The 12959-nt window shown below is 61.5% G+C and overlaps 1 protein-coding gene and 1 long non-coding RNA gene across 2 annotated transcripts in view; both read left to right on the top strand.

Annotated features, from left to right (window-relative positions):
• Positions 1 to 12959, top strand: part of LOC310847242 — a 107014-nt gene that overhangs the window by 1439 nt on the left and 92616 nt on the right. The window lies entirely within an intron of this gene.
• Positions 43 to 11854, top strand: ZNFX1 (zinc finger NFX1-type containing 1). The gene is made up of 13 exons (XM_083744091.1): positions 43 to 236; positions 1329 to 3125; positions 4086 to 4205; positions 4448 to 4596; positions 5185 to 5328; positions 6096 to 6201; positions 6329 to 6570; positions 6697 to 6836; positions 7442 to 7596; positions 7882 to 8027; positions 8137 to 8247; positions 8716 to 8811; positions 8938 to 11854. Exons 1-13 carry the CDS (start codon positions 161 to 163, stop codon positions 11383 to 11385), a joined length of 5730 nt encoding a protein of 1909 aa, XP_083600217.1. The 5' UTR covers positions 43 to 160; the 3' UTR covers positions 11386 to 11854.

Raw genomic sequence — 12959 nt, 5'->3', positions numbered from 1 at the left:
GTGGGGGGGGGGGAGAAGCGAAAGCGAAAGGGGGGCGGAGCCAGCCGGGAAGGGGAAAGCGAAAGTCGAAAGTGAGCCGAAAAGCCGGTGGCGGCGGAGGGGGGGGGGCGCAGAGCCCGGAGGCGCCTCGACGGGACGGAGCGCGGAGCGGAGCCGAGCCATGGAGGGGCGCGGGCGAGGAAGGGGGCAGCCGCGGCGGCCGCGAAGAGGCGGAGGAGGAGGAGCGGGAGGCAGAGGTGACAGCCACAATTTAATAATAATAAGAAGAAGAATTATAAGAATAATAATTTATTATTTCTACCCCGCCCATCCGGCTGGGATTCCCCAGCCACTCTGGGCGGCTTCCAACAAAAGATTAAAAATACAGTGGTACCTCGGGTGACAGACGCTTCAGGTTACAGACTCCACTAAGCCAGAAATAGTGCTTCAGGTTAAGAACTTTGCTTCAGGATAACAGAAATCGTGCTCCGGCGGGGCGGCAGCAGCAGGAAGCCCCATTAACTAAAGTGGTGCTTCAGGTTAAGAACAGTTTCAGGTTAAGTACGGACCTCCGGAACGAATTAAGCCCTTAACCCGAGGTCCCACTGTACATTGAAAGCGGCTGGCCGGGCCAGAGCGGAGGAGAAGCGCAGCTTTCCGGAACCGGGGGCGGAGGCTCCGCTCAAAGCCTGCGCTTCTCGCCAGACCAGCGGGAGGATCCTCGAACTGGGAAGAGGGAGGGGTCCCCAGGGGTCATCTAGCTCAACCCCCGCAATGCAGGACTCGGAGGATCCCTGACGGATGGCGGAGGGTCCACCCCGCTCCGGAGTCCAAAGAGGGGCTTCTGCGCCTCGCAGGGGGACCACGGGCTGGCGGGGGGGGGGGGGAGGCGTCTCCGCTTCGGCAGGTTCGGCGTGAGCGGAGAGCACCGGTCTTCTCCCTTCTGCTGCACCGGGATGAGAAAGCGAAAAAAGGAGCCGAGCAATTGCTTCAGCTTTGGCGGCTGGATCTGGTCCAGCGTCCCCTTCCCGCCGGGGAAACCCCGTCCTGCGGCTCCGGCTCTTGGCAACGGGAGGTTGGGCGACCCCGCCCGGCCCGGCTCTCCGCCCCCCCCCATCGTTTCTGGGGGAGGAGCCGCCAAATGGGAGGAGGAGGAGGGAGCCGCCCAGTTCCCTCCCAGATCCCTCTGGATGCTGCCGCTGGGTGGAGAATTCAGCCCCTGCCTAACTTTGGAGGGGCGAAGCCAAAGTTATCCCCTGATGGGGGGGCAAAAGGGGGCAGCACCCGGGCGAAGCGCAGCTTGGGCTTCTGCCCAGAGACTCTCTAACTCCCCTCTTTTCCTTCTGCAGAGCCTCAAGATGGAGGAGCCTCCCAGCAGAACGCAAGTGGGCAGCGTGAGGGGGGCCCTGGCAGAGCTGCGGAGCGGAGGGCTGGCTCTGGCCGGACCCCCCACCAGGACGGGGCGCGCAACCCCAGCAGGCTGGCTGAGGGGGCACCCAGGCGGCCAGGGGCAGAGGGGAACCGTTTCCCTCGCAGAGGGGGCGTCTGGCCTGGGGCTGAGCCCAGGGAGGAGCGGAGGGCTGGGGGACAGAACCAGGGAGGGCCGGCCAGGGATGGCCCAGGAAGGCAAAGAGAGGGGGCCCCAAACGCTGACCCCACCCAGCGGCCCCACGCAGGGCCAGGAGGCGCTCCGCAGCAGCGCGGCCCAATGATCGGCACCCGCTTCCTCCGTGAACTCCTCGAGAAGGACCCTTCGGAGGTGGCCATCACGCTGGCTTCCAGCCCCCGCCTGCGGGAGGCGCTCTCCCCAGTTGCCATGAGGCCGGACTTGGTACAGCTGCTGTGCCAGGTTCTCCGCAAGGCCTGCCTCTCCCGCATGGACCGCCAGAGCATTCAGCGGCTGCTGGAGACGGTGAAGGAGTCCTCCTTCCTCCGGGTCTGCCTGCCCCAGTACCTGGCCAACATGCTGACGGAGGCCCGGCCGGAGGTGCGGCACCAGTGCCCCCAGCACATTGCCAGCGTGGTGGCGCTGGTCCGGGAGCTGGTCAGCATCTTCCCGGCCAGCTCCCTCCAGAACGTGGCCCTGCTGATGTCGGTCCTGCCGGGCTCCGTCAACGGCCTCCGGGCCCTGGGGGTGGACTTCCCGGAGGAGCTGGACCAGAGTCTGGAGAAGCTGCAGGGCTTCATCCAGCACCTCCAGGAGCGGCGGCGCGAGGGCACCTTGCGGGTGGACAGCTGCACCCTCCTCCAGCCCACCGCCCCCGGTGAGGAAGGGGAGTACCGCGCCATGTCCATCTACCCCACCTACGAGGAGGTGAACCGTGGCCAGAAGCCCTTCCTGCGCCCCAACCTCATCAGCCAGCCCTACGAGAGCCCCGCCATTTACCTGGACACCCACTTTCGCCTCCTGAGGGAGGACTTTGTCCGGCCGCTGAGGGAGGGGATCCTCCAGTTCCTCCAGAGCTTTGAGGATGCCGGCCCGGGCAGGAGGAGGTTTGACGACATCCGCGTGTACCTGGACGCCCGGATCCTGGCTCCGCTCTGCTCCCGAACCGGCATTGACTACAAGGTGCACTTTGATTCCACGCCGCTGGGCGCCGTCCGGTGGGAGAACTCCAAGCGCCTGCTGTACGGCTCCCTGGTCTGCCTGTCCAGGGACAACTTTGAGACCTTCCTCTTTGCCACGGTCTCCGACCGGGAGCCCCAGGAGCTGCGCAAGGGCTTTGTCCACCTCTCCTTCGCCGCCCACAGCCAGGCCCTGCTGGCCGAGGTCCAGCCCTCCGACTCCTTCGTCATGGTGGAGACCACCGCCTACTTCGAGGCCTACCGACACGTCCTGCAGGGGCTGCAGGAGCTGCGGGAGGAAGACGTCCCCTTCCAGAGGCACATTGTCCACTGCGAGGCCCAGGTGAGGGAGCCGGCGTACCTGCGGACGGAGCCGGGAAGCAGCCTTTACGACCTCAGGTGCCTGATGGCCAAGCCTCCCCCTGCTGGGGCGGAAGGAGCCCCTGAGGGCCGTGTGGACGTGCTGGATGCCTCCCAGTGGCCCACCCAGGAAGCCGTGGGTCTGGATGAGTCCCAGCTGCAAGCCCTGAAACTCGCCCTGACCAAGGAGCTGGCCATCATCCAGGGGCCTCCGGGGACAGGTGAGTCGGGCGGGCGTCCCATCCTTCCTCCGAGGAAGAGGTGTCTGTTGCAGGAAGTGGGGTTGGGAGGGGGAGCCTTTCGCCACAGAGGAGTTCCAGGATCTCTCCAGGGCCGGAAACTGTATGTATTTATCACATTTCCATCCCTTGAGGGCAGAGTCCCATATAAACTTCGACACACATCCCAAAGATATGTGCACACGTTAGCAGAGTCAGCAAAAGCAGAGCTGTGGTGGAATTGTAGCATCAAGCATCTTTATTTATGGCAAAGAAATAAAAGCAGCTTCCTCACACATCCTCTCTGTTGGAGATAGAAAGAACAAAGCGGAAGTTTATCAGCCTGATTTCCATTCGCACATTCATAACAAATGAAATCATCCGGTCTTGTGATCCTTTGCAATAGCAGCTGTGAAAAATACTGACAATTTCCTCCAAGGAGCTCAGGGTGCAGCATGCAGAATTCTCCTTTCTCTTTTATCCGCACACCAACCCTGTGAGGTAGGCTAGGCCAAGAGGCACACTAAGTTAACTGCAAGGCTGGTCTCTCCCAGGTCCTTGTCTAATGCTCTAACCACTGTACCACCATGCTTCTCCAGATGGAGGCTCAGATTTCTGCCTGAAACGGGTGGGTGTGAAGTGGAGCCGGCCAGCTGGCTGGATCCTGACACCCCACAAGGTCCACTTTTCTGACGACCCCCCCCATCACTCTGGCATCGGGTGTCTTCCTTTGCCTCATGGGGTTTGAACCCGAGCCAAGGCCGGAGGGTGCTGCTTGCCTGCAGATCCTGCTTGGAATGGCAGTGAGTTGGCTGTGGCACGGGGAGTGCGGCTCGTGACACCCCCGGCTGCTAGCCTTTCTTGGTGGTGGTGGGAAGGGCTGAGGCTGCGGGGGGGGGGCCTCTGATGCCCGCTGGGGGTTGGCAGATGGAGCTTCCTGCTTTGACAGGGCTTTTCCCACAGGCAAGACCTACGTTGGGCTGAAGATCATGGAAGTCCTGCTGAAAAACCAGGCTGCCCGTGGAGAGACCCCCATCCTTGTGGTCTGCTACACCAACCATGCCCTGGACCAGTTCCTGGAAGGTGGGGGGTCTGCCTGCCCTGGGCAGGGGGGAGAGGAGAGAATAGAGATTGGCAGAATTGGAAGGGACCCTCAAGGGTCATCCAGTCCAACCCTCTGCATTGCAGGAATTACTGAGACGCCTTTGCGGGGAGAGGGTCGCTGTACGGATGGCTGCCCATTGCCTTGGCAGTGGCGGGAGGGTGTGGGTCCCCTGCTTAGGTATCCCACCTTGACTTTTACGTCTCTCCCCCCCCCCCCCCAGGAATCCAGGCGTTCCATCCGACGGGCATCGTGCGGGTTGGTGGCAGGAGCAACAGTGAGAAGTTGAAGCCGTTCACCCTGCAGCAGCTGCGAGGCAGAAGCGACTTCTGGAGAGGCTTGCCTGGCCACCTCCGGTGGTCCTACAGTGATGTACGTGCGAGGAGGGGGGGCTGGTTTGGAGGGTGTCGTCGTGGGGGGGGGGGTTGCTGGGACTTTGCCCAGGAGAACAGCCAGATCAGCAAAGCACAGGGAAGTGGAGGGACCCCCAAGAGTCATTTAGTCAACCCCTGCAACACAGAAATCGCAGCCCAGGAAGCCCTCCCGTATGGCCACCCAGCCTCTGTTTAAATACCTCCAAGGAAGGAGAGACCGTCCCCCCCACCTTCTGGGGGAGTCTGTTACACAGCCGGACATCTCTTCACCTTGGATGCTCAGGCCATTGCCAGAGCTGAGGGCTGCTTTGTCACTGGAGCGCAGCACCTGTGGAAATGCTGCCTTGTTGCTGAAAGGGAGCTCCACGCTGCCTCCGCAGACCAGGGCCAGAGCTGGAGGTTGGGCGGAGCAGAGGGGCTGAGCAGGGTGCCCTTGGGGGGAGAGCAGTTGCAGGCGAAAGCAGAGAAGGGGCAGGGAGCGGAGCTGCCCGGCCAGGCGCCCCCAGCTGTCCTCTGCTGGGTCTTGATCCCTTGCTGGGCTTTGTCCGCTGGAGGGGCTGACCTGGCCTCTTTTTCCTGAGGGCAGATCACCTGCGAGATGCGGGAGGCCGAGTTCGAACTCAGCCGAGGGGCGGCTCAGCTGGAGTGCGGGCTGCACGGGATTCTGCACGAGAAGCACCTGCGGAGCTGCATTACCAGCCGGCACTGGGAGAGCCTCGTGAGGGGCCTGGTAAGGAGCAGGAGGGGCGCATCAGGGGGGGCATCAGAAGGCGGCCCTGCAAGAAGACACCCCACCAGGATCTCTGTCTTAGGGACCAAGTGCCCCTGGGAGAGCAGAGGGGGAGCCCCCCAACTCCTCAAGGGCTCCTCCAGCCCCTCAGCTGGAAGCAGCAGAGCAGGGGCCAAAGTCTTGGGCGAGAGTGTGAGCAGTTTGGCTGCTCTGACGAGGAGGAATCCCTCCCTCAAAAGGGGGGGGGGTTGATGGGGACTCCAGTTGTGGAAGAAACCACCCCATCTATCTATCTATCTATCTATCTATCATCTATCTATCTATCTATTTATTTCATGAAATCGATAGATGCACCTGCTTGAAATTTGTGTGTGTGTTTATATACAAAGAAACAATCCATAAAAATTCAGAATGTTGAAAGTTTCTAACCATCGAAGTTAGGCTTGTCTAAAAAGGAAGTTTTCAGCAGGCACCAAAAAGAGCAAAGTGGCAGCGTCTGATTGATGTCAAGGGGCAGGGAGTTCCCAAGGGCAGGTGCTGCCACACTAAACTGTCAGCACCCATGAAAGACTCATCGCCCTGGAGGGAGATTTTCCCAGAAGAACCTCCTGCTGCAGAGATACCCCCTGGCTCTCTGGGTTCCCCGCCTGCCCCCGCCCCTCTCGTGGCCCCCGGCTCCTGCTTGCCTTCCTGTCTTGGGGTCCCTGGGACTGTGGCACCTGCCCACCCACCGCTGAGCCGGTCTGAGCTGCTCCTTCTTGCTCCAGGAAGAGGACTGGATGGATCCAAAGCACTCTCTGATCCTGGAGTGGCTGGGACTTGGCGTCACGCCGGTTGAAAACATGGCCGATCCAGGATGGCCAGAAAATGCAGGTAAGGGGCTTTCCTTTGGGCAGCTTCTGGGTGGGACAAGGATGAGGTGGCGAGTTCGAGACACGGAAGGAGCCTGGGGCCTGCCCACTCTCTGCCGCCCCCTACCGGTCTCTGTGTGGCCCTTCAGGCGTTGAGGAAGACCAGGAGGCGGGGGAAGGCCCACAGGCAGAGCCAGAGCTGCTGCAGGTCGTGGAGGAGGCAGACTTGATTCAGCGCGAGCGGCTGCTGGACCACGATGAGGACGGGCGGCTGCGGAGGAGGAAACCCCCCAGGCAGAACCTGGACGACCTGTTTCTGGCCATGCGGTTGGATGATGAGGAGAAGGGGGAGCAGAGAGCCCCACATGGGGCAGATAACGCTGGGTTTCAGGTATTGGGGGGCACAGTGCGTTGCATTGGAGGGGGAGAAAGCTCTGTTGTCGCTGCCCCTGAGGCGGGCAGGACGGGGGTTGCCCCGGTCTCCTCCTCACCTGCCCACTTGGGGTTCTCTCTGCAGCTGCAGCCGGGCCGGAAGAAGAAGATGAAGCGACAAGCAAAGGCGGAACTGAAAAAATGGCAGGCGATGACCAAAGAGGAGGCTGAGACCGTCCTGGATGTGTGGCAGCTGAACCTCAGCTCCCGCTGGAAGCTCTACAGGTAATTTCTGCTGCAGGGGCCTCTGGCGCCCATGCTCACCCCCCTACACCTCCTCTGCTTAAAAACCTCCAAGGATGGAGAGTCTACCACCTCTCGAGGAGACCATTCCAATGTCAACAGCTCTTATGCTCAGAAGTTTATTCCTGATGTTGAGTCAGAGTCTCATTTCTTGCAACTTGAAGCCACAGGTTCAAGTCCTACCCACCGGAGCAGCAGAAAATAAGCTTGCTCCCTCTTCTCAGTCCTTGAGATATTTGAAGAAGGGTCTCATATCTCCTCTCAGCCTCCTCTGTTCCAGTTCCTCATAAGGCTTGGTTTACTGACCCTTGATCATCCTGTTAACATTGTGGTGCCCAGAATTGGACACAGCATTGCAGGTGTGGTCCGACCAAGGCAGCCTAGAGTGGGAACATGACTTCTTCCCTTGATCTGGACATGAGCCTTCTGTGGATTCACCTTTTTTGCTGCTCCATCACACAGTTGACTCGTGTTCAGCTTGCGATCCTTTTCACACGTGCCACTAGTATGCCAGGTGTCCCCCCTCCTATGTTGGTGCCCCTGGTTCTTCCTGCCTAAGGGCAGAACCTGATCTTTGTGCCGCACAGGTACTGGTTGCAGAAGCACCAAGCTGAGATCCAGCGCGAGATGCTGCAGCACAAACAGAAGTACCAGGCGGCAGCCGACAGGCTGGCTGAGCTTCGCCAGCACCAGGACCTCTGTGTCTTCAGGACAGCCCAGATCGTGGGCATGACGACCACAGGTGAGGAGGAGGCTGTGTAGCAAGCTGCCCCCCACACCCTGGGGGTCCACCTGTGATGGGGGGGGAGAGAGAAGAGGAGCCTCTCTCACCTGCTTCCTTGTCCAGCTGCAACACAACACGCCTGCAGTGCTGCCCGTGGGCCTTACTCTTGGTAGTTGCTGCCATTGCCCTCACACTTCCTCCAATTGGAGGGGGGCCTGGGAGGCAGAAGCCTGGCGGCCTGGCTTAGAGGCAGAGGGGGCAGAGATCAGGGCATCCCCTCACCCCCCCCCCGTCTCACCCCAGGAGCCGCTCGGTACCGCCAGGTCCTGCAGCAGGTGGCCCCTCGCGTGGTCATTGTGGAAGAGGCGGCCGAAGTCCTTGAGGCCCACGTCATCACCACGCTGAGCAGGGCCTGCCAGCACCTCATCCTCATTGGAGACCACCAGCAGGTAGGTGGGTGGGTGGGCCAGATGAGGGGCAGGGTCTGCTGGCCTTGGGCCCCACCCCTTCTCCCCCGCCCCCCACCCCACGGGCTCCATCTTCCTTCTTTCCTTGCAGCTGCGCCCCAGCGCCAACGTCTACGACCTGGCCAGGAACTTCCACCTGGAGGTTTCTCTCTTTGAGCGGCTGGTGAAGGTCGGCCTTCCCTTCGTCCGCCTCGCTTTCCAGGTGAGGCACAAGCAGGGCCCCCCCCCCCCGGCCCCCTCCCCTCGCTCGCTCTGTGGAGGCTGCTGGATCAGGCCAAAGGGGGCTCAGCCAGTCCAGCGGCCTCTTCTCCGAGAGGCCCAGCAGATCTCCAAAGGGAAACCCACAAAGTCGGGATCTGGTGCAAGAGCACGGGCTCCCCTTGGGGGGGTGACAGGAGCTGGGATTGGGGAGCATTGGCAGCCTCCAAATGGGGGCTTCTCTCTTTCACGCACAAGCGAGGAAAGAGGGGAGATTAGCTGGGAGCCTTTCCTGCCTGGCTGGGGAGAGCCCAGCCCCTGGCTACTCTCCTCAAGGGTGGGCGGCCCAGAGGCAGCCAGACGTGGTTCCCCCCTCAGACCTTGAAGCAGACCCCCTCAGACCTCTTTTCGTGAGGGCAGCTGCCTTCCCCTCTCTCTCCCTCACCTCTCCCTCGGCTTGCCCTTTTTGCAGCACCGCATGAGGCCAGAGATCGCCCAGCTGCTCACCCCGCACATCTACCAGGACCTGGAGAACCATCCCTCGGTGCTCCGCTACGAGAACATCAAGGTGAGCATCTCTCCCCTCCCCTCGCCTCCGCCTGGCTGGCTGGCTGGCAGCCTTTGGCCAGGAGACTCTGCCTTGCCAGCTCAGCAGCCTCCTCTCCTCTCCTCTCCTCTCCTCTCCTCTGCTCAGGGCGTCTCCTCCAACCTTTTCTTCGTGGAGCACAGCGTCCTTGAGCAGGAGATCCAGGAGGGCCGCAGCCACCAGAACCAGCACGAGGCCCAGTTTGTGGTGGAGCTGTGCCGCTACCTGCTGCGCCAGGGCTACCAGCCCTCCCAGATCAGCATCCTCACCACCTACACGGGGCAGCTCTTTTGCCTACGCCGCTTGCTGCCGGCCAAGGAGTTCCAGGGCGTCAAGGTCCACGTGGTGGACAAGTACCAGGGGGAGGAGAACGACATCATCCTGCTCTCCCTGGTGCGCAGCAACCTGGCGGGGCGGGTGGGCTTCCTGCAGATCCCCAACCGCATCTGCGTGGCCCTTTCCCGTGCCAAAAAGGGCCTCTACTGTGTGGGCAACATGGGCATGCTCAGCCAGGTGCCTCTCTGGAGCAGGATCCTGCACACTCTGCGCGAGAAGGGCCATGTGGGCCGGGCACTGCGCCTGGCCTGCCAGAACCACCCGCAGACCAAGACGGACGTGGTGCGGGCAGAGGACTTCCGCCAGGTGCCCGAGGGGGGCTGCAGCGTCCCTTGTGACACCCGCCTGGGCTGCGGCCACGTCTGCCCCCGGGCGTGCCACCCCTATGACCCGCAGCACAAGGAGCTCCGCTGCTTGAAGCCCTGCCAGAAGGTGCTGTGTGACAACGGGCACCGCTGTCCCTGGCTGTGCTGTGAGCCCTGCGGGAAGTGCCAGGTGAAGGTGCCCAAGACGGTGCCCAGGTGCGGACACCAGCAACAGGTCCCCTGCTCAATGGCCGCCGAGGATTTCTGCTGCAAGGAGCCCTGCGGGAAAACCCTGGAGTGCGGGCATGCCTGCCAGCTCACCTGCGGCCAGCAGTGCGAGAGGCGCTGCCCAGAGCTGGTCCTGGCGACGCTGCCATGTGGGCACAGCCAGGAGGTGCCATGTTCAGCAGCGTCAGAGATGGCATACGGGCGTCCCATCCGCTGCAAGACGAAGTGCGACAGCGTCCTGGAGTGTGGGCATCCTTGTCCAGGCTCGTGCCACGCTTGCTTCGGGGGCCGCTTCCACCAGCCGTGCCGGAGCCCCTGCAAGCGCCCGCTGGTTTGCGGCCACCAGTGCCGCCAGCCCTGCACCAGGGACTGCCCCCCGTGCCGCCAGCCCTGCCAGAACCGCTGTGTCCATAGCCGCTGCCCCAAGCAGTGTGGGGCACCCTGCTCGCCCTGCATGGAGCCCTGCGAGTGGCGCTGCCAGCACCACCAGTGCGGGCGCCTGTGCTCCGAGCCCTGTGACCGGCCGCGCTGCGACGTGCCCTGCCCCAAGCGCCTCCCTTGCGGGCACCCTTGTGCCGGGCTTTGTGGGGAGCCCTGCCCGCAGAAGTGCCTGACCTGTGACGCGGAGGAGCTGACACAGATCTTCTTTGGCTGCGAGGATGAGCCGGACGCCCGCTTTGTGCAGCTGGAGGACTGTGGGCACATCTTCAGTGCGCTGGGACTCGACCGCTACATGGATGGCGATGAGGAGGAAGAGGAAGGGGCTGTCCGGCTGAAGGTGTGCCCCAGCTGCCAGACGCCCGTCCGGAAGAGCCTGCGCTACGGCACGCTGGTGAAGAGGAGCCTGGCAGAGGTGGAGGTGGTGAAGGGGCGCATGCAGGGCAGCTCGGCGGAGATCGCCTCGGGTGCCCTCCAGCTGATAAGGGTGCTCCAGCAGGAGACCACCCTGAGGCGCCACCTGACCAGGCAGCACAAGCAGCTGAGGGAGAGGCTGGAGGACGACTCCCTCTCCGCCAGCACCCTGGGGCTGGTGGAGACCCTCTTTGGCTTCTACGCGCAGGTGGCAGGCTTGATGGCCAATGTAGGAAAGTTGGCGCAGCAGGAGCAGGAGGGCGTGAGGAGGCGCCTGGCCGAGGTGGCTGGCTGGCTAGACCAGCCCCGCGACAGCTTCAGCGGGCAGCAGGTGTCTGAGCTGCGCACCGAACTGCGGCGGATGACCTACCTGGTGGAGCTCCTGGCGAGGTGCAGCACCGCTGGGGAGAAGGTGAGCCGGGCCCCCGGCACAGCGGAGCTGGTCAGCGCAGCCCGGAAGGTCCTGGAGGGGCCTGGCAGGTTCACCCCCGAGGCCGAGAGCGAGGCGAAGGCCAAGCTGAAGGAGCTGGAGGCCGTTCTGCCCACTGTCGCCGGGCTGGGCATCTCCGAGGAGGAAAGGAAGCAGATTGTGGCGGCCGTCAGCGGAGCCACCCGCGGGCACTGGTTCAAGTGCCGCAATGGGCACTTCTACGTCATTGGCGAGTGCGGGGGGGCCATGGAGACGACCCGCTGCCCGGAATGCCGGGAGACCATTGGGGGCGAGCGCCACACGCTGGAGTCCAGCAACCGGCTCGCCCCTGAGATGGACGGGGCAACCCACGCTGCCTGGTCCGAGGAGGCCAACCGCTTGAACGTGAATAATTACCTGCACTAGGAGGCCGGCCCCCCTCACGGGAGCTGCTTTCCATAAAATATTTTAATATTTTTATCACGTATTGATTTTTTACCACGTTTGGGCACCCTATCATGGTGGACTTGGTTCACCGAAACAGTTGCAGAGCTTTTAACACAACAACAGGGGGTGAGAGGAAGCAAACAGTAAGATGAGCAGGTAAAGGCAACTCAGGAAGCTGCTCCTTGCTGTCTCTCCTCACCTGCCCTGCAGCTCCAGGAGCCACATTCTGCTTCCCGCCTGCTCTGTCTTTTCCAAAGAAGCAAGATGGCAAGTGTCAAAGTGCTTTTACAATCAAGTAGTATATTGCTTTTGTGAAACGTAATCGCCCTGGGTTGTCGGAGGGGCCGGAAATGGGCAGTGCAGGGCCCCACACTCTGCTCATGGCGCCCCTGTCCGGACAACACTGCCTGCCAGATTTTACTCTTGCAAATAAATTTGTCATAGCAGATCCCCCGTTGTGCTTCTGAGTGTCTTTTCTGTGGGAGGACGGCACCCTTCTGTGGGGGCCAGCAAAGGGCTTGTGTCCTGGATGATGCCAAAGGTATCAAGAGACTTCAGCCAGGAGATAGAAGCAAAAAAGCAGCCAGAAGCCTTGATCAAGGGGTTACATCCGTATTCCAAAGTTTCCCATAATACAAAAAAAGTGTGGTCTCAGGTAGAACCTGAGATCCAGGCATGCCCCTGTCAATTACAGTACAAAGGAAAGCATTTACAGTTTCCAGATCCCCGAGTCAAGTCAAATACACCCCTTTGTCTTGATGGGACTCCATCCCACTGTGGGGCAGGTAGGCAGTGTGATTGAGATGGGTTATCTGTCTGACATTCTTGGGGCAGGATTTCACCAGTCATGACTCCTGCGGATGTGACTGTACATCTCGGGGATTATGGTGGGCTCTCTCACCCTTCCCCTAATACCTCACTTCCCTGGGTCCTAAATACCATTGGAACTGAGAAGATTGATGCAACGAGTGATTTCTTGTGAATTTCTAAAGCTTTCCCACTGAGCCAGTACACAGAAACATTTATCCGTGAATTGCTACATTTGGTATTGACACTTGCCCTGTTTTCCTCTGTTGGAGACCTAGGGCTCGGCAGGGACTCGCGGGCTCCTGAGCTGAGCTCCCTTTGCAGATAAGTTGCTGTCATTTTCTCTTGACGCGAGGGGTGGAAGGCAGGGAAATGCCTGTGTGAGTGAATGGTTTGATGATGCGCAGCGGAGACTGTGTGTCTTTGCCCGGTGGTGTGGAGAGGCAAGGCTCGGGGGGGGGGGGTCTCTCGCCCCCTTCCAATTTCGCGGGAACAAGGCAGGCCAGCAATACTTTCGCGTGCACAGAAGGGTAGAGCTGGGAGGGACCCCAGCCCGCGCCTCTGCTCCCCGCTCTGCAATGCAGGGATCCCAAGGAAAGAGGCGCGCAGCGAAGGGCTCTGCGCGGCCGGGCGCACGTGGAGGCGACGGCGCATGCGCCCTCCCCTCCCGCAACTGCCTCGGCGAAGAGACTTCCGGAAGTGGAGCCGCTCGGCGTCGAGGGCTGCGGTGGCGATGCTTCTTCACC

This window comes from Podarcis gaigeae (assembly GCF_964106915.1).
Source record: "Podarcis gaigeae genome assembly, chromosome: 6".
Taxonomy (NCBI): Eukaryota; Metazoa; Chordata; class Lepidosauria; order Squamata; family Lacertidae; genus Podarcis; species Podarcis gaigeae.
The sequence above is the reverse complement of the archived record's forward strand: the minus strand, read 5'-3'. Positions and strand labels throughout refer to the sequence as shown.